Raw genomic sequence first — 19,363 nt, 5'->3', positions numbered from 1 at the left:
AGGCATTTCAACTGTCAAAAGGGACAGTTTTCCAAAATGATTTTATTTTGGATTTCATGGTAATGAATTCCAAGTAATGAATTTTTCTGGATATATTTTTCATATTTTGGAACCTTGGTGTTCATATATGCATTTCCATGGGTATGTGGCTTTTATTTTGAACGATTGCGGCACCGGAAGTAGTTTTATTGTGCCATACCGTAGTACACAGTAACCCCTGGGCGTTAAGTGTGTGCTACCGGTGTCAATAACATGGGATTGATCAGAAAACTGAACGGTATGTAAAGGTAATCCAGGAAGCTGGGTCTCGGGTCAGTGTTGTCGCTCCCTCGGTGGACACAGGAGTCCCGCTCTTTGGCAGAGAAACTCCGGTATGGACCTCTCTCCACGACAACCGGCGCCGCTGTTTACATTCGGCGTAATCGCTGACATTCAGTACGCGGACATTGATGACGGATTCAATTTCTCCCGGACAAGGAAGCGGTACTACCGGAGCAGCCTGAAGCTGCTGCAGAACGCCTTAGAAAGTTGGTCCGACTCGGCTGTCAAGCCCGATTTCATCCTCCAGCTCGGGGACGTGATCGACGGTTTCAACAAGCCCAACGGCGCCTCGCAGCGAGCGCTGGACACSGTGATGCGGGAGTTCGCCTCCTGCCCCGTCAAGGTGCACCACGTGTGGGGCAACCATGAGTTTTATAACTTCAGCAGGAGCCAGCTGATGGGGTCGTCGCTGGACAGCAGCCTGAACGCGGACTGGAGACCGAAGCAGGGTGACATCTACGCCTACAAGTTTAGCCCTTTCCCCGGGTTTGTATTTGTTGTTCTGGATGCCTACGATGTGAGCCTGCTGGGTATACCGGAGTCAAGTGAACGGTATAACAAGGCCATGAATCTGATTAAGCTGCACAACAACAACAAGGATCTCAACTGTCCGCCAGGTATATAGAAATATATAATGTACATTTTTGGACAAATGTACATCAAAAGTGAAAGCAAGACTTTACAAAACTATTTAAAGCTGAACTTTTTTTTTCCACATTAGCGGCGTTTGCATTAACCATAGAACTGCGCAAATTGAAATTACGAAAAATAAATTCGCTTAATGGAAACATGCAAATATGAAATGTATCTTTTTTTCGAGGTGGTGTTTCAAGCATGTCGAAATAGATGTATTTCGCAAAACTGTCGGAAACACTTTTTTTCGCGCCACATGAATCACGTGATCAACTTCCGGATGTTACTACTGGTGAAAACCATGAAGAAGACGATAGGAAATAGTAGGAGGAGGATGTTTTTTTTTTTTTGTTGTTTGTTCCTTGACAATGTGCAGCTGGCTCCACTGGAGCTTTCACAGCATCACACAGTTCATAAAAAGTTGTGTCTTTTGAGTGTATTGAGTCCATAGCGCTTATGTAAAATTGCTGGCTACAGCGTTCCCAAAACGCCTCATAGTAGATGCTCCCGAGTATACGGAAGTAAAGTGGCTTGTTGCTCCTACGCCTTCTCTGATGGCGTTAGCATTAGCGCCGTGGCTGAATTATGGATATATCTCATTTAACCGTTTACATCCATCGCTGCCAGTATTTTTAATGACTCATTGCGTAAACAGGCTTATTCACGTGTGATTTTAATTTCTTAACTCAAAGGAAACAACGCAATTGCGAAATTGTGCTTTTTCGACATTAGCAGAATTTCGACAAGGACTTGCGCATATTTGTAATGGAAACGCAGCTATAGCCACATTACAAAAACCAACTGCAATGTTTTAGATTTTTTTTTATTTGACAGACTCACAAAAAGTAGTGCATAATTATGGCGTGGAAGAAAAAAAAAGATGGCTGATGGATAGTTCCATCCATCTTGACGAAAACCTGTTCCACAGTATTATGCAGCCACCACCATGTTTCGTTGTTAAATTGGTGTACAGGCCGATGTGCGGTGTTGGCTTTCCTCCACCCTCAGCATTTCGCGTTAGAGGTTAAAGTTCAATTTTTATCTCGACATTCTTACGCATGTTTTGCTATATGCTCTACATTTCACCATTTTCCTTCTGTGCTACTTTGTGTGGTATAAAATCCTCAGGAGGTTGTGGTTGTAACGCAACAAAAATGCAAAAACATGAAAAAGTTATCAAATCAGCCTAGCCAAGTGATTCGTGGACTTCAACATTTGCTGTGCCTTTTCGCAGAGTTGCAGTGCCACAGTCGGTTTACGATGTTCAACGGTGGGTTCAGTCAGGAACAGCTGGACTGGCTGGACTCGTTGCTGTCTGTGGCGGATGAGAAACAAGAAAAAGTTACTCTTGTCAGTAAGTGAAACCTGTTTCTAAGCGACACACCCGTACATCCCTGAACTAACAAGCCACTGAGAAGCTCGGGCTTATGCAGCCGGAGGTTATGGTAGTTTTATTGTCACTTTACAGTTTCGCTTATTGTTAGCTTAGTTTGAACCAGGCTTCAGTGGTATTGGTGTAAAGTTGCTTATAAGTAGAGATGGAATGGATAGTTTATGAGAGAAATTATTTAGAGATCATTCTAGATAACAGTTCCACATTTGTCATATTGTTCATAAATATGGAGAAATTCAAATAAAAATAACATGTTGACATATAAGCTAAATGACAAAAAACACTGTTTTTGCTTATGAATAAAGTCAGTTATTGTCAACTGATAAACATTTTATCAAAGCAATACTTTTAAATACTTAGGGTATATAAAAATGTTGGAAGTACTGTAAATGTATTGAACAAAAGTCTTCCTTCTGGAATTCAGAAATTATTTAAATTAACAGAGAGTAAATATAATTTGCGAGGTTTGTTAACATTTTAACATGCTAAAGAGAAAAGTCAAGTAAAATCTACAAGATTTTCAGTTATCAGCATGAAACTGTTTAAAGAATTGAATAATGATTAAATCTTTGTGAGATTCTTTAACAGAGCCTTAAAATGTAAAATGATAAAAGTTTGATGTATGTATTGTGCAAACATGTATGCATGTAATGTTACTATGTGTTGCAGGTATATTCATATTTAAATATAAATGTGTTTATGCGTACTTATGTATATGGACATTAGGGTTATCTTTCATTACTGTAGGTTGCTGAGTTTATGAATAGGTAAGACACCAATTCATAAACTCAGCAATGTATATTCCTTTTTTGTTAAATTATTGCTTCATAAAGTAGTATTTTGTTTTRTCTTCTTTTTTTGTAATGTTCCTAATTTACCCAAAAATAAAATGAATCTGGGRTTTGTACCATCTGCCTACTAAGAAATTAACATTTTTGACTGGGGCACCTTCCCCAACGTTTTATTATTTATTTATTTATTTTTATATACAACAAAAAAAAAATTTAAAAAATCTTTTTTCCTCAGGCAGATTGAAAGGCAGCTAAAATACGGTCACGGAAGACAGAACCAAGTAGCAAGTGATTCCAGATGTTTTATATCTCTTGTTTCCTTACCTAGGTCACATTCCAGTGCACCCCGGTACCACGGATTATGTCTGCCTCGCGTGGAACCACGAGGAACTCCTGGCCATCATTCGCTCCCACAGCTGCGTGGTGTGTTATATGGCTGGCCACGCCCACGACGGCGGCTACTGCCTGGACACAGGCGCACACCACCTGACGCTGGACGGGGTGATCGAGACCCGACCCGACAGCGACGCCTACGCCACAGTCTCCGTCTACCCGGACAGGATGGAGCTGACGGGGAGCGGCAGGGTCATGGACCGGGTGTTTCTGTTTTCCTGATGACTCAGCCTGTATGGGGGGGAACTGTCACGACATTAAAAATGTTCCGCACATTTTCTGGGTCACTTTAATTGACGAGATGTACGTCTCATAGCGGAAGACCGACAAATGAAGTACAAATGAAGCAATGTCTCCCAAAATGTCGTGTACTTGAGTTTGAATCGAAAATAATTATGTTTGCACATTTATTTATATAGGAATATTTTTAAGAAATTCATGATGGTTGCTGCTGTTGGTTTGTATCCCACTGTACAGAACTGAGGTTCTACTAATGAGTTGTTATGCACTGACTTAAACGCAGATCTCTTAGAATTTACTCTGGAAATCCGTGACTATAATAATAATAATAAAAAAAACATTTATATAATAAGTGTTGAATGGAGGCAGTGTGTGATACATTCATAACTTTTTTTAATATGAGTCGGAGGTTGTGGTGTGCATCAACAGTGTGTTTATGTATTTTGTATTTCCTTTCTTTACATTTGTGGGTGTAAAAAGATTGACTTTTTAAATGTAACTTTAAAACATGGATTAATTCACTTTAAGTGGTGGGCTTCAGTAATTTGATGGAGGTAAAACAAATTCACACTATTTGCAGTTTATTACAAGTATGTGCTAGAGTAACTCAAATAACTTTTGCTAAGAAATTTACATTTAAAAAAATATGCATGTTATTTTCACATTTTAGAAGGAAACCTGCGGTGCTTCTACATACTCAAATGTTATAAAGAGTTCTTCCAGACCTTCTAAGTGGCAAAATGAATTGTTTTGGGGTATATATTGTAAAAAAAAAACAAAAAAAAAAGTTCCAACTTTTTTTTTCGTGTGCCATAATGTGCATTTGGAAATGAAAGGGAAATTCTGGTTGTTTTACATAAAGTTAACCCAAACAGACTGATTTAGCGCAGATTTACCACTTGTCGTGACATATCCACCCAGAGAAGACTGAAAGACTCCTGTCTGATAACCCATGCAAGTCTATTCTTGCATTTTGGAGGTCGTGATTCGACTTGCACCGTCTTTTTAAATGCTGACAACCCAACATTAAAAAAAACTATAGTGTATATGTATATCTATAGTGTATTTTAAATAAAGGCATCTACATTTACTCAAAAAGAAGTTAATTTTATACAGAGAGAGTACACGCCTTATATCAAAAAGTATTAATGTTTCAGTATAAGGTGGCGTTAACCAGGATTTTCCACCGTCCTTAAAGGCAGCAACGGCCCAGACGTGGCCGTGATACAGCTGCTGCGTTCAAGTGACGCAGTGTCCCGTCTGGAGGCAGGGCAGCCAGGGGAGGGCGAAGTTTCACTCTGCATTGCAGCCCGAGCGCTGGCTGCCGCCGGAACACAACAATGGCGACTCCCAGTCCGAACGGCAACTCCACGGGCTCCGGCAATATTCTGGGGGCCACGTCGCATCACCTTCACCAACAGACACAGAGCAGCAGCATGCAAGGTAGGCACTGACGGCTACTCTCTCGGTCTTTTACCATATCCAGCGTAGATAGCCAAGTTAGTCGGAAAAGATAGCTTGTGGCTTTCCTGAAGCTAACCCCTCTCCTCACCGTGGTCAAATAGGACTTATGTACATTTGTGTTTCCGGTGATAATGTTCAAAATAAAATAGGTATACGTATCTTGTCATGAGAAATGTAGAGGACTTGTATGACAAATGACATAAAAATGCACAGGGTGGGTGACAGAGCACTGTTACTTTGCAAAATCGCCAAACACCGCAAAATGTAGCATAGATATAAACAGAAGTATTGTAGTCAAAAGTGTTTGAACTGTGAAAACTGCGCAATGTACAATATGCAGAGTGCAAAGACTAATATTCAGTACGCTATATTTCAGATGCTGTCCATTAAAACTCTTTGCAGTGCCATACTTAAAAGTGTCACCACGAATTAGAATGTTACAGCAGTATATCATAACATTCATAAAAATATATCAGAAATGGGTTTTTATCTGTTGAGAATAAAAGCAAGTTGAACATTGTGTATATTGGTGTCTATTTGAGAAATGTTATCAAAGAACGCCCTTAACGGCGGCTTTTATTTTGAATGTCTATTTGCGTAGTTTCCGCTTACGCTCTGGCTGATTGAGTTAGCTTTAAGTGGCTCAAATACTAACACGACTACTGTTTTAGCAACTGATGTTGAAGGGTCAACTGAGTTTTAAAGCAAACAGTCCTGTTCGGATATATTGAAATGTTTCTATACTATAAGATACTAGTCGTTTGTATTCAGAAGTTTTCAGCGTAAAGATGAACTCAGCCCGGTTCTGACGTTAACTCCAATGTTGTTAGCACACTGTTGCTACAACAAGCACAAGGCCCTACTGTGAAATGAATTTCTCTCCCCAGGCAGGCCACCGTGACATTACAGCCCTGACAGTGCCCGAGTCTTGCGTCCAGGCTTGGCAAACACTAAACGTATTGCTCGTAGTTAGTTATTTTTCGCTGAGTCATAACTCTTGTTTAAATGCTACTAGTCACGAACGACCTGAGAGTTTCTGCGTTGCTAACCCAACTCGGGAGTTATCGAAATTAAACTCGCTAACATAAGTCGCATTGTAAATGCTCTCAAACAGTGCGTTCATTGCTGCTTATAAGCGTGTTTTGCTGTTAATTGATGAAACAATGGGTTTAGACGCGGCTAAGCTCACGAGCTAACACAAGTTAGCAAGCAAGTTCCATTATCGGACAGGAAGCATACTATGGGTTGGTAAAAATTGCAACCAGCTAGTCTTATTCATTTGTCGTGGTTGGCTCTTCTTATTCTCCTCCCCCATTCCACCCCGCAAAAGTGAGAAATAGATTTCTATTCAGAAGTTCACATGCATTAATCAACGGGCAGTTATTAATTTCATGCTTAAAATTAATTGGTTTTTAAGCGAGTGTTAAAAAGCACAAGTTTGAAGGCAATTTGGATTTTCCCTGATTCACCCAGGATACAGAGTATACATACGTATGCTATTCTTAGCAAATTCACCTCCATCACACACGTTTTGTAGCTGTCTGCAAACTTTTGGCCTACTTCTGGCTGGATATTTGACCATAAATGAGTTTCTTTGCACCGACTTTGTGACTTTGGGATTTGTTTAGCCTTCCTGTTATCTGCAACTCTCTCTAAGAAGCAGGATTAGCAAAATAAAATCTTTCAAATTAAATGCAGTTTCCAATCTAAAGTCTTCCTTCACCCTTTTTAAATAGCCACTGCCTTTCTATGAATGTGGTAATTGGTAAATCCAAGAAGTCTTTCAATTTGTTTGAAAGATCAGTTCAAATAAATTGTTAAAGGCAGAAAATATTATTGCATCGATGCCCTTGATTAGTTTATGCAAACTTCTGACCATAATTCCATAAAAATAAATTCTGCAAAACCAAAACACATCAGACAAACCCCCTGTCCCATAATGGACACGTTTATGGCAACTACTGATGCAGCCTTGTGATGAACAGATCTAAGTTGCATGTCCTTACTCTGTGACCGATGTCTAGTGTGAAATGTTTTATCTAAACCTTGCAGAAACCAACACCTGCTGGAGATGTCAAAGTGAAACAGGTATTCACTTTTATTTTCCAAGAATTTAGCCTTCTTTTAGAGGATCTGTGTTTGTTATTTTTGTTTTTGTTGGCCATTTGTTGGCCAAGACACTCCTTCAGCTTTTCCTTATCCGTCCTCTGTCATTAATTTTCCCTTTTCTTCCACTTTTTTATTTGTGGAAAATTTCACCTCCATCTTATCATCCTGTCTGCATGTTGCCGAGTTTTATTTATGGATGTTTTTGCGTCCCTTATCCGGAGTTTGAAAAAAAAAAAAAAAAATTATTATTGTACACGTCAGATAGCAACAATGTCTGCTTCAGAGACACTCTGCATTTTTCTAGTGTCTGTTGGAGAGAATCGTCTCATCCCAGCACACAGACTCCCAGTCTGGTTCCACTGGCACGTGTCATTGCTCACAAATTTTGAACTAGGTTCCTGCAGAGTCTGGAAAAGTCTGAGGAATTTTTATTGTTTTCCAGGTCTGGATAAGTATGGAAAAATAAATTACACCGACTTTTTCCTTTTCACCCTATCTATTGTTTAAAAAATTATGTTCCTCCTTCCTCGTGTTTTTCTCTATTTCTATTATTCTTTTTTGTCCTTCCCTCCTTCCGTCTGTTCTTGTATCCTTCATTTGTGCCTCTCTTCCTTCTTAGTATCCTTCCTTCAATTTTTCTTTTTGTTTCTTTCCTTCCTCACTTTTTTCATTGTATATCTTCTTTCTTTTTTTGTTATTTCCACTCGAAAAGGATGCCAACATCACCAAATACATCATGACCCATAACAGAAGGGTAGAAAACTCATCAGCATAAAATATATTAACGTGTTTTGTAACACATTCAGCATTCTAAACGTAAATATCTCACACCAACCATTTGGAAATATCCTAAAAATATCAGGTTTTCTCACCAAAAACTGACTTTGCTTATGAGTGGGAGATGCAACCAGAATAAAATATTAGTATGTATTAACAAAATATTCCAAAATATATCTGTGTTGATATAGGGAACCTGGGGCAGTTGCCCAGGCCGACAACAGATTAGGGATGCACAAGCACAGATTATGTTAAATTAGCAAAATTCTGTTGCTTTTTTGTTTTTTTTGGAGAAATCTGCTTCCTTTTATTACTTCAGAATAAGAGTCTCAAACATGGACATATGTTAAGCAAACGGGGTCATTTTTAGCAGAAACATTTTATTTAGCAGAAAGTCATCTGCCAGTGGAACGTGACAAATGCTTCATTTTTGGTCTGAAGCTGACAAATAAAAAATTCAAAACCTAGCACCAGTTCTCTGTCCTCTCAGGTCCCACACACACACACACGTATATAGCAGACCCACTGTAACCTGCCCTATGTTCCACTTCCAGCACCCAGATTTGCTGAAAAACAACCCACTTACGCTGATGTAGGCCCTGAGAAAATGTAGTAAAAACACTGCCTTTTTTCCCCCCTTTTACTTCAGGGTTTCAGATAAGCCTGTCCGGAGTGCCCCAAAGTAAGCACTAAGTGTTTCACTCAAAGCACACCGACTTCTACTCTGTTGGAACACGTCAGTAGTCTAAAGTGGTTTCCACCCCGTCCAGTGAGCCAAACTCAGGATTAGATGCTTCTGATACCGACATCCAAACGGATGGTGGAAAACCGGGTTCAGAAGGGACCACTGTATACTACTGAAGGAGCCTGTGTGGTGTTCTGGTAGTCGGGTGGGAAGCTAGTGGGGGGGTGGGAAGTCTGTCCACTGTTGACTCTTAACACGGCCACCAAACATTCCTTTTGCACTGGGGGCTTAAAGGTTAAGGGATCCGTTTGCTCTCCAGCTGGTCGGACACGGCATGGCAAAGAGGACCCAGCACTTAACCGCAGCACCTGAAAGCGACACCTTCATCCCGGTGGTGTTAAATTCACCCGAGTCCAGTCAAAGTGTCGAGTCATCGGTGCTGTTTGAGTGGTGGGAAAGCTTTGGTAGAAGGAAAAAAAAAAACGGGAGCTGTGTGGGGGTTCTTGCATATTTTAATCGAACAGGGATTTCCAATGTCACCCCAGTGTTTTTCCAATAACATGAACACACACTGCATGACGTTTGAGTTTTCATAGAAGTTTGTGAACATTGGGAACCTCTGTACACAGGGACATTCTGCTTCTGTTCCTTGTTCTTCTGACCTCATGAGGAGCTTCAGATAACCCCAAATATTKGTTTCTTTGTATATTGCTTATTGGGCATTTGGTTATTTGGGCTTATCTCAAGTCAAGACACGCATTATGCTGCACTCTGTACACAAATACATCTCAATACATTAGAATATCCTCAATAGACTTGTCACAATAACAAATTCTGCCTGGCGATAAAGTGCCCCAGAAAATATTGCGATAAACGATAAAATTGTTGATTTGAGACAATTTTCAAGTGATAAAACTGTTAAAGTTTTAYAARGAATACTCCAGATTGGAGTCGGAAAAGATRAAACACAACCAAAAACAATGAATAAAAAGGAAATAAAGTCGACAGACTCCCRAAACCACAACTGTGAATTCTATGTAAACAAAATTGAAAAAATATGAATCATTAGAATGAAAATCTTCATTATATCATGCGATTAATCAGTTGCTTAATCATCAAACATTTCATTTCATTTTAGTAACTTGTGTATTACATCACTTCATTGCACACAGATCAATCATTTCTATTCATTTTCATAATTACAGTTCACAGTTGATGGAAAGCGAAACGTTTTGTTWCTCTGAATACTGCAGAAACCTAAGAAATAATGATTTTTATGACAGACATGTTATCTTAAGACTCACCCAATTCTGAGTAAGGCTAAAGACTAAAGGAGAGCATTGAATTGTATTGTATTGAAAATATATTTTTGTGTAATACAACTGCTACTTTTTATGAGCTGTGAACCTTAATCACCAGGACAGCAATAAAGTAATTCAGACTGTGTGCAATGAAGAGTTTCATGTTTTATTTTAAATCTCTGGTTCTGCTCTAATGTATTGAGACGTGCCTGTTTCGGYTGTTGGCATCATCTGGGTGACCTCCCTCCCACTCTGTGTGGTGTGCATGTTGTGGCAATCTGGATGTGTTTCTCTCTCTCTCTCTCTGCCAACCAGGCAAACGTAAAGCCCTAAAGTTAAATTTCGCCAACCCTCCGGTGAAGCCGACCTCCAGGCTCCCGCTTCATCCCACGGCTCCATCGTTCCAGAATCCTCACATGTAAGTAAAGGCTGGGAAGCCATGGAGGCTTTAAAAAAAAATATATATATATTGCTTTTCCTTAATTACAGTTTGTTTTAAATATACTGTGACAGAGGGCGCCCTCTAGTGGTAGCTTTTGTGCTAATGCCAATCTCAGCCTGAGAAATTCACTATGAAGAGAGACTTTCTGAAGATAACTCTTTATTCTTTTTCCATTGGCCAAAGYAATGYTAATAATTTGTTAGTTATTGTTTAGCAGTTTTTGCCCACAAAGTATTTTTTTTATTGTTTTACCTAATTGGTAAAACAATTACCAATTAGGTAATTGGTAATTAAATCCTGAACTCACTTAATTCTTCCCGTTTCCATGCCAGTGATAATGTGGCTAAACAAAAGTTCAGAACCAACTTTTTTTTAAAATACAGATATAACAAATGCAAATTTTAGTAGCTTTTTTTTTTTTGGCTGTTTAGAACAGAATGATCTGACATATCTATCATGTTTTTTCTCATTATTGTCGTTTTCTTAGTGTTTTTTGTTTCCATAATTTCCCACAAACGTCATAGAAGAAAATGTATCAATCCTCTTTTTTTGTAAATGTTTGATGTTTTTCTTTGTTTCAAAACCTGAAAACAGGAATACGTATAATGGCGTTTTTTTTATTTTTTTGGTTATTTTTAATGACCACAAATTTCCTATGGTAGATAACCATAAAAAATTTTTTAAGTTGTCTTTCCAGTAAAAGTTACGTAACGAGTTTTAATTAGCTGGACTGGGGGCAAAAAACCCCCAGCATTTTGCTTTGTAAATGTTGCAGATCCCTGACCTAGACCATACAAGTGGATATTTTAAGGTATTCTCTGCCAGAATGAAAAAAATGTTTTTTAACAGATTCTGATTAAAGTCTTTCAAACTTAAGGTCCCTGCATTTATACCTTAAGATAATAAAAATACAAAGGTTCAACAAAACAAGTTGGTCTCAGTGTTGGATCAATGTTCCACTGGTGTCTTTTTGCTGCTTTCAGCTGAATTTATAAACTCAGTCGGCGGCTTAACATCATAAAAAACTAAAGTCTTTAATCAGGATCTGGTTAAAAAAAAAGCTTCACGTATACAGCAGCTGTTTRAAACAGAGTTTATAAATAAAGTTTGTAACTTTACAATAATGCCGATGACATCGTGATAAGACTCCAAACTGTTAAAACTAAACGAGTTCGACTACGGCAACGGTTTTTCAGTATTTGCTTTTTTTTCTCTTTTTTTTAAATTCTCCTAATTTGTTCCTCCTTCGTCATCGTCTGGCCTTTGTTTTCTCGTGTTCTGTGCTTGGTGGCTAACCGCACCCGCCTCCGTTCGTGCAGAGAGCGCCTGCGGACACACAGCATCGAGTCGTCCGGGAAGCTGAAGATCTCCCCGGAGCAGCACTGCGACTTCACCGCGGAGGACCTGAGGGACCTCGGGGAGATCGGCCGCGGCGCCTACGGCTCCGTCAACAAGATGGTCCACAAACCGACGGGCCAGATCATGGCAGTCAAGGTGATTCACGCCGACCGCGGGAGTGTGATGTGATCTGGACGTTTTCCGTTCGTATAGCTGACCGCGACTGTGTGACTTTCCCCTCAGAGGATTCGCTCCACTGTGGACGAGAAGGAGCAGAAGCAGCTGYTGATGGACCTGGAYGTGGTGATGAGGAGTAGCGACTGTGCCTACATCGTCCARTTCTACGGCGCCCTCTTCAGAGAGGTCTGGGAAATCCACCGTGATCTCACTTAAAGGGGCAGTATTACGTAAAATTGACTATTTTTCTTTAGCTTTACATCATGTTATGTTATTCCCTCATCAAAGACACACCTGGAGTGTTGCCATGATACTTTCATTAATGTTTGAGAAATTCTTTAATCTCCATGGCAACGCCTGAGTGGACCTAGCCCCGCCTTTGAGTCACAGCTCCTCCTCAGAGCKGCAGCTTCCAAGGTGGTTGTGATCTTCCAAGCTTGTTTCCAAGCTTGACATGTTGTGATGACGTCCTGAAGGCGGAGTTTCAGAAAGAGCAGGAGTTCTTAAAGAGACAGAGGCCCAATTTCAAGGCGTTAAATGAGGATGTAAAATTTCTTTYGTCATAGTTGACMCAAAGAGGATTTTTTTAACGTCTTAAGTTAACATAGTTACTTGATTATGTTMTAAAACGGCACTATATTCCTGTAAAACACATAATACTGCCCCTTTAATCTTTAAAATATACTTTGCTAAAAAAGTTAACGTTCATATATTTCCTGCTGTTGTAAAATTTCTTCTCCTCTTGTTTGTTTTTCAGGGGGACTGTTGGATTTGCATGGAGCTTATGTCTACCTCATTAGACAAATTCTACAAATATGTATATTGCGTATTAGATGATGTCATTCCAGAGGAAATATTAGGCAGAATAACATTAGCTGTAAGCAACCGTGTCACGTTTTTCTCCTTACAATTTACACGGAACAATTCATGAAGAAAATGACCTGAATGTTTGATTTATTTATTTTATTTTATTTTTTTACAGACCGTTAAAGCACTGAATCACTTAAAAGAAAACTTGAAAATAATTCACAGAGGTAAGAGTTGTGTTTAGTTTTTAGCTCCAGTAGCTGACGTTCGCTTTAATTTCTATCAAATTGACTCAGTTTGTCCGTCTTGGCAGACATCAAACCTTCCAACATTCTCATGGACAGAAGGGGAAACATCAAACTGTGTGACTTCGGCATCAGCGGCCAGCTGGTGGATTCCATAGCCAAGACTAGAGATGCAGGTTGCAGGCCTTACATGGCAGTAAGTGCCARCCGCTTAACCTTTAACTAAATTTGTGGCTCGTTTAATGTGCGTAAATAAAAGTTGGGCCCGTTTAGTCGACAATAAACACACCTTAGAGATTTTTAGACGAGGAGAAACGAAATTCTTTCAGTTTTTTATTGTGTTTTACTATCAAAACTGAAAGAAAAAATAATAGATTGTAACAGGTGTAATTTGCTTTGGCCTAATTTAATAGWTTCACTGGCTTTAACTAGTGTTTATTTGAAATTAGTCAGTTGTTCTTGTTCAGTGAATTGACTGAAAAACCTTAGAATCTGGAACAAAAATATAAAATCTACATATTTAAACCAGATTCTCTACAAAATGTGATTATTTTCTCTTGTAATTGCAATGCTTTTGAATTCACAACTGATCTAGTTATCGAGTAATTAATCTAAAATAAAGACCTAAAGAAAACCGCCCTATCTAACCTGTTTTGTGTGAATGTTTGCCTTTTTTTCTTTTTTGCCAGCCTGAAAGGATAGACCCCAGTGCTTCCAGGCAGGGCTACGACGTCCGCTCCGACGTTTGGAGCTTGGGAATCACCTTGGTAACCGATAAGATCTCCATATCTGACTTTAAACGAGGCCAGCGAGTGTTGCTCATACKGTTTTTTGTTCTTTCTKTCTTTCTTCCAGTATGAGTTGGCCACAGGGAGATTCCCGTACCCCAAGTGGAATAGTGTTTTTGATCAGCTGACGCAAGTGGTGAAAGGGGAGCCTCCACAGCTCAGCAACTCAGAGGAGAGGCAGTTCTCCCCGAAGTTCACCAACTTCGTTAACCTATGGTGGGTGTCACTGCAGGAAACTGTTTTGCCTCGTTTTATTTTTAGCTTCCCCAGAACAAAAATTGGATGCCGGTGATTTTTGGGTCCGATTTTCCCCCCGGAAACGCCTCCCGCTTTCCTTCCGTGCCTTTTCAGTTTCTGGCATGTAAAATCTGACCTGAGCTCTGCTTACGGTGATGGACAATCAGCTCTTTTGTTTTCTTTTTCTTTTTTTGTGCAGCCTTACTAAAGACGAGTCAAAGAGGCCAAAGTACCGGGAGCTTCTGGTGAGTGCCCTTCCATCAGCTTTGTTAGGTTTGTCCAGGAGCTGGATTGAAAAGAGTTTGGTCATAAATTGAAATATTTTCTGTGGTTGAAGGCTAAACTGACTCGTTTCTTTAGTTCAACTTGTGAACTTGAAGATGTCACAAAATATTTTGTAAAACTTGTGAGCTGAAGAAGTGATGGAAAAGGAAGGCTGTGCAGTGTGAGGGGGGGGAAACATGAACTTCAGTAGTTTTGGGGTCATTTTKAACCCAGCCTAGCACTTCTTCAGCCATTCCCAGGAACTTCTTTTGAATTTAATTTAGGTTATTATTGTTGAATTATCGCCACCTGCTGGTACAATCATGTAGAACAATGGGTTTTTTTTCTTCTCAGAAACAAAGGAATAAATATCCAAAATAGAGAAACTGGGGCACAATTACAAACACTTACACCTTTAATGACTTTCTGTAGGCATTTAGACCATATTTAACCCAAAATTCGCTCACCAAACCTGGAGCCGTTTTGATCTCGGCCACAGTCAAACGAGCCTGAAGCTTCTTGCCTCTTCTCTCCCAGAAACACCCGTTTATTCTGATGTACGAGGAGCGCTTCGTGGACGTGGCCAGCTACGTGTGTCGCATCCTGGATCAGATCCCTGCCTCGCCCGTCTCCCCTATGTACGTCGACTGATGCCAAGAAGAGCGTTCCCATCGGCGGAGGACGGAGGGGTCCCTTAACGTCCAGCGGGGTGGTACACTAAGCTTTGTGATGCGACGCTTGTCAACTTAACCTTCAGTTATGTAGGGTCACATGTTTGTTCACACGTTCCAAAGAACAAAGGAATTAAATCCAAACTTTCCAGTGCAATGAGATGAAAATTCCCCCCCAAAAGAAGAAACATTTCCCAGTCATTTTAAGATCCCTAAATAATCTCTTCCATGTTAAAGCAGAGAAACTTGAAGCAGCAACTTTGTCTTAGTAAAGCGCAATGCATCGTTTTATGTGACACAAAGAATAGAGTATACATACATGGAATATATACTTGTTCACAAAAATCTACCAAATGAAATTGTGTGTAGCTTATGATGTATGAACAAAACAGCAACCTAACGGATTGTACGTTGTATGCATATTTGTCTTTGCCTAAAATGACGACTTGTATGGATTATTGCTGACAGACCTACTGTCTAAAAATCACACCCGTTTTGCTGTGAGCACCTTCACACACAGTCAATGAATGGGTATGCAAATGTTTCTTTTCTGGAAGCTTATGGTAGCGTGGCTTTACTTTTTTTTTTTTTTTTTTTTTTTCAATATGCAATCTGTGACAGCTTGTCTTAAATGTTTTATCTTCTTACACCTACTGCAGTGCTGGGCTCTGTGTGAGCTTTGACCTTTTTGTTTAAGTCACTTAACTAGGTATGTGCTATTCCAGAAGAACATTTTCAGTTAGCTACTGATGCTAACCTCTCAAAACAAAGTGCACACAGTCGGGTAAGCTGAATTACTTTGTGAGAGGCAGAAAAGAAACGGCATTGTTGTACAAGAAACTTTACCAAAAAGAGAAGGAGTTTATTATAAAAGACTTTTGTGAAAGATAAACTCAGCTATTGTTGAAATGAGGAGCTTTCTGCTGTGTTAATTCTTTYRTACATGTTGCTAAATCCTATTTCTACATAAACTTTTCGTAAAGGCAAGTGCCTAACGGTTGATACATGATTTAAAGTTTAGGTTTGTTACATGTAAAGCTGTTAATCTCTGGATCTTTGATTAATATTTTTATTATATAGGTGACCTGCAATTGTTACTTTTTATCCAAAGAAACTTGCAAAGCATTGAAAACCAAACATTTAACCAAAAAAAACAACAAAAAAAAACAAAGGCCTGTTTTCTCTGAGAACAGGTGCTACTTGTACATTGACATGGAATATATACATTAATTTAAAACTACCAAAAGTTGTTAGCTTACCAGTGTTATATAAATTCCTTTTTAAACAGATTTACTTTTGACTGGCTATCAAAAATACCATAAGTTACAGTTTAAGACATACTTGCGTCATAGAGTACCAGACAAAGAAGGAATTATGTTTACTTTTTTTATATAAATGTAGTTCAAAGGAAAATAATCCATACTAATAGTGCTTTTGTTTATTTTGTCACAGCTAGCTAAAATGCGGCCTAACTAGCTGTAGCAAACAACTAGCTAAAAAGCGACCCAACTACCTGTAGCAAACGGCTAGCTAACAAGAGGTCTAACTAGCTGTAGCAAACGGCTAGCTAACCCAGATGCAAGTTCTAGCTAACAGAAATTTTAGCTAACTGTTAGCTAGCTAAAGCTGTCACACCTAACAGTTAAATACATTATAAACTGATATGTTTTGCTAATCTAGCAAAAATCATAGTTTCCTCCTTAGACCACAAACTCTGTTCTATACATATTAGTGCATTTTTTGGAAATAAATAAGGTTCTACTTGAGAGACATGCTCATCTTCATGAACATAACCACCAGCTGATTTCTGAAACAGGAAGACTCTTAGTTCTGTGACTAAAACAATAAGGCAACACACACAGAGAATCAAACCTGAAGTTAATCCAATGCTACATTGCCTGATGTAAAGTTACATTCGGATGTTGTTTTCACTGATGTAAATAGATATGTATATAGCCACAAAAAACAACTGTTCTTGGCAGGTTCTGCTCAGATCTTCTAAGGTTCGTTCCTAAAACATGGTCATCATGTCAGACAGGAGAGGAGATGTGGCTTCGTACTGAGAAATGTTACCATATAGACTTTTTTTTTTTCCCCTCGTCTCCTCAACAGCCTGTCTTAGCACTGTACAGTCAAACTCACCCCTCGTGACCACAGATCCTCCATGCTGCCACAAACAGGCATGCAGTAGTAACTACAGCTCTACATGTTCTGACAGCTTCTTTCTGTCAAATTAAAGGAATAGACGGAACAACGGTAAAATGCTGCTAATCACATGCTACCAACTTCCATACCACAACTGTTGAGAGGAGGAAAGACTCTCCTCGCTTCGTCTCCCGCCCTTTGACCCCTCAGGTCACCCTGGAGCCTGCATGTCCTCCGGTGACTCGGCATGCGTCGGGGCTGAAGCCCATCGTGCCATTTCCTCGCCTATCGATTTGTTTGGCCCAAACGTGTCGTAGCTTCCTAGGACCGGTCCGACTACGAAGACCCGAGAAGAACAGTCAGACTTCAATGAGGTAGATTCTTAACAAAACACTTCACGCAACACTGTAGAGATCCATCATCCAATGAAATTTAAATGTGTAGGAAAATATATAATAAATAATAGTAAAATTCTCATTGTGTCAAATCTAGAGTGAAATTCGCTGGTTTTATTGCCAAATCGGGTAGTGATTTGGTGATATTGTAAAATATTGTAATACTGCAGTTTCCTAAAAGCTGCCATTGTGGCTCAAATCCAAAAGGAAATTGTATTCTTCATGAGGTTAATTTATTGTTTTGGGAGTTTGTCTGAGTCGCATCTGTTTTTTTTTTTCAGTGTCGTTGAGGCAAAAGAAATGTTTCAAATACTTTAATGGTGCTTTTAATAGTAAGAATGTAGTGGATAAAACCATACCAGCACCYTGTATGACATTAGAAATGGCCATGCTCAGTTAAATGGTTGTACAATTCAACTACAACAGTTTACAAGATTAGTTAAATAGCATCAGTCTGTTGGAGTATCACTGGTATTGTTACATTTGGGATAGTCAAAGAAAATGCATACGTTTGGTTCATTATGGGTTTCTACAGCCGTTAGCTGTGCCATACCTCCCATTGTGCGGGTGTACGTCAGGTCATTTTGTTAGGAACAGTGAACGGTCTTTTTTTTTTTTTTTTTTACCTGTCCGGGAAAGCAAAACATTACAACCACCAGATTAAACTCTGTCATAAGGAGTTCTTGTCAGGCCTGTACTTTTCGTCTCCTTCCTGAATGGCAGTAGATGGCGCTGTTTTCCCTGCAGATCTGCGGGGTTCATCGCGGGATGATGCGTTTCCAGGAAGCACGCTTGCCACTGGGRAATATGAGCCTCCAGGGTACATGTTGTACAAATTGCAATTTACCAGAATGTTCATATTAGAATATAWGATGATATTAAGGGCAATGAATATTATAATGTATGTTTATTGAGGGTTACAATAAAAGTTCCCCATGAAAAAGACTGAAAATGTGTCTGTTGTGTGCTGCTTAGGAACACAAATAAAAAAAACAACCTGAAAATACTTAGCTGTGATCATTTTTATTGCTCTTTCAGCTGTATACAGAAATAAATCCACAATACCCTTTTTTTTTTTTCTTTTTTTTTTATAACAATAGACAAAAGGCAAGTTGGTGGCCAAGCAACATGGAAGCTTCTGTCAGATGTGGGGTTTTTTTTTTGCTTTCTGGCCTTGAATAAGGAGAACTATTGCAAATAAGGCCAGATGGGTGAACAGGACTGGAAAACATATTTAAGACAGAAAGTGAGAACAACTTTGAATGTGATGGAATCAAACCGTGTAAACCATTAAACATGTCCATAGGTAAAGAGTAAAACGGTCAAAAATGCTAAAGTCAAACTTGATTTTACAGAATAGACTTGTCATACACATATTTTCACTTTCATTTCCGCTTCGTATTTATGGCAGCAACAGTTCAATATCCGACTCGAGGATAAAGCTATATTCTAATTATTCAACTCTTAGTTTGGATCTAAGGATTAACAGTTTTCAAAAATCAGACAATAAAGGCACATGTTCACAAATACATGTCTGTGAATAATTCAGACAGACATGTCAATAATTCAGACATGTCTGTCTGAATTATTGACACTGAAAGCCATCAGAAAGGCAAACAAACATTTTAAGAGTAAGCAACTTTCTTACTCAGGTCAGCCATATTGGATATGTTTTGGAGTTTCGGGGTTATTACAGTAGAGGTCCGCCCCCACCTCCCCCCAACTTGGAAACTGAAAATTCATCTTT

At 39.2% G+C, this 19,363-nt stretch overlaps 2 protein-coding genes across 3 annotated transcripts; both read left to right on the top strand.

The window, feature by feature from the left end:
• Window positions 1-179: 179 nt before the first annotated feature.
• On the top strand, window positions 180-4,126 carry adprm (ADP-ribose/CDP-alcohol diphosphatase, manganese-dependent). The gene is made up of 3 exons (XM_008437741.2): window positions 180-938; window positions 2,189-2,308; window positions 3,467-4,126. The coding sequence occupies exons 1-3, from the start codon at window positions 374-376 to the stop codon at window positions 3,751-3,753; spliced, it is 972 nt and encodes a 323-aa protein (XP_008435963.1). The 5' UTR covers window positions 180-373; the 3' UTR covers window positions 3,754-4,126.
• An 855-nt stretch (window positions 4,127-4,981) lies between these two features.
• On the top strand, window positions 4,982-18,561 carry map2k4b (mitogen-activated protein kinase kinase 4b). 2 transcript variants are annotated; one of them, XM_008437739.2, is made up of 13 exons: window positions 4,982-5,214; window positions 7,288-7,323; window positions 8,771-8,803; window positions 10,423-10,525; window positions 11,869-12,043; window positions 12,131-12,250; window positions 12,822-12,941; window positions 13,047-13,098; window positions 13,185-13,312; window positions 13,806-13,883; window positions 13,972-14,120; window positions 14,341-14,386; window positions 14,943-18,561. In XM_008437739.2, exons 1-13 carry the CDS (start codon window positions 5,112-5,114, stop codon window positions 15,054-15,056), a joined length of 1,257 nt encoding a protein of 418 aa, XP_008435961.1. In that variant the 5' UTR covers window positions 4,982-5,111; the 3' UTR covers window positions 15,057-18,561. The 2 variants fall into 2 exon arrangements, with proteins under 2 accessions (XP_008435961.1, XP_008435962.1); XM_008437740.2 differs by lacking the exon at window positions 8,771-8,803 and having other exon boundaries at window positions 4,988-5,214.
• Window positions 18,562-19,363: the final 802 nt, after the last annotated feature.

This window comes from Poecilia reticulata, linkage group LG19 (assembly GCF_000633615.1).
Source record: "Poecilia reticulata strain Guanapo linkage group LG19, Guppy_female_1.0+MT, whole genome shotgun sequence".
Classification (NCBI taxonomy): Eukaryota; Metazoa; Chordata; class Actinopteri; order Cyprinodontiformes; family Poeciliidae; genus Poecilia; species Poecilia reticulata.
Note: the sequence above shows the minus strand (reverse complement) of the source record. Positions and strands in the feature narration are given on the sequence as shown.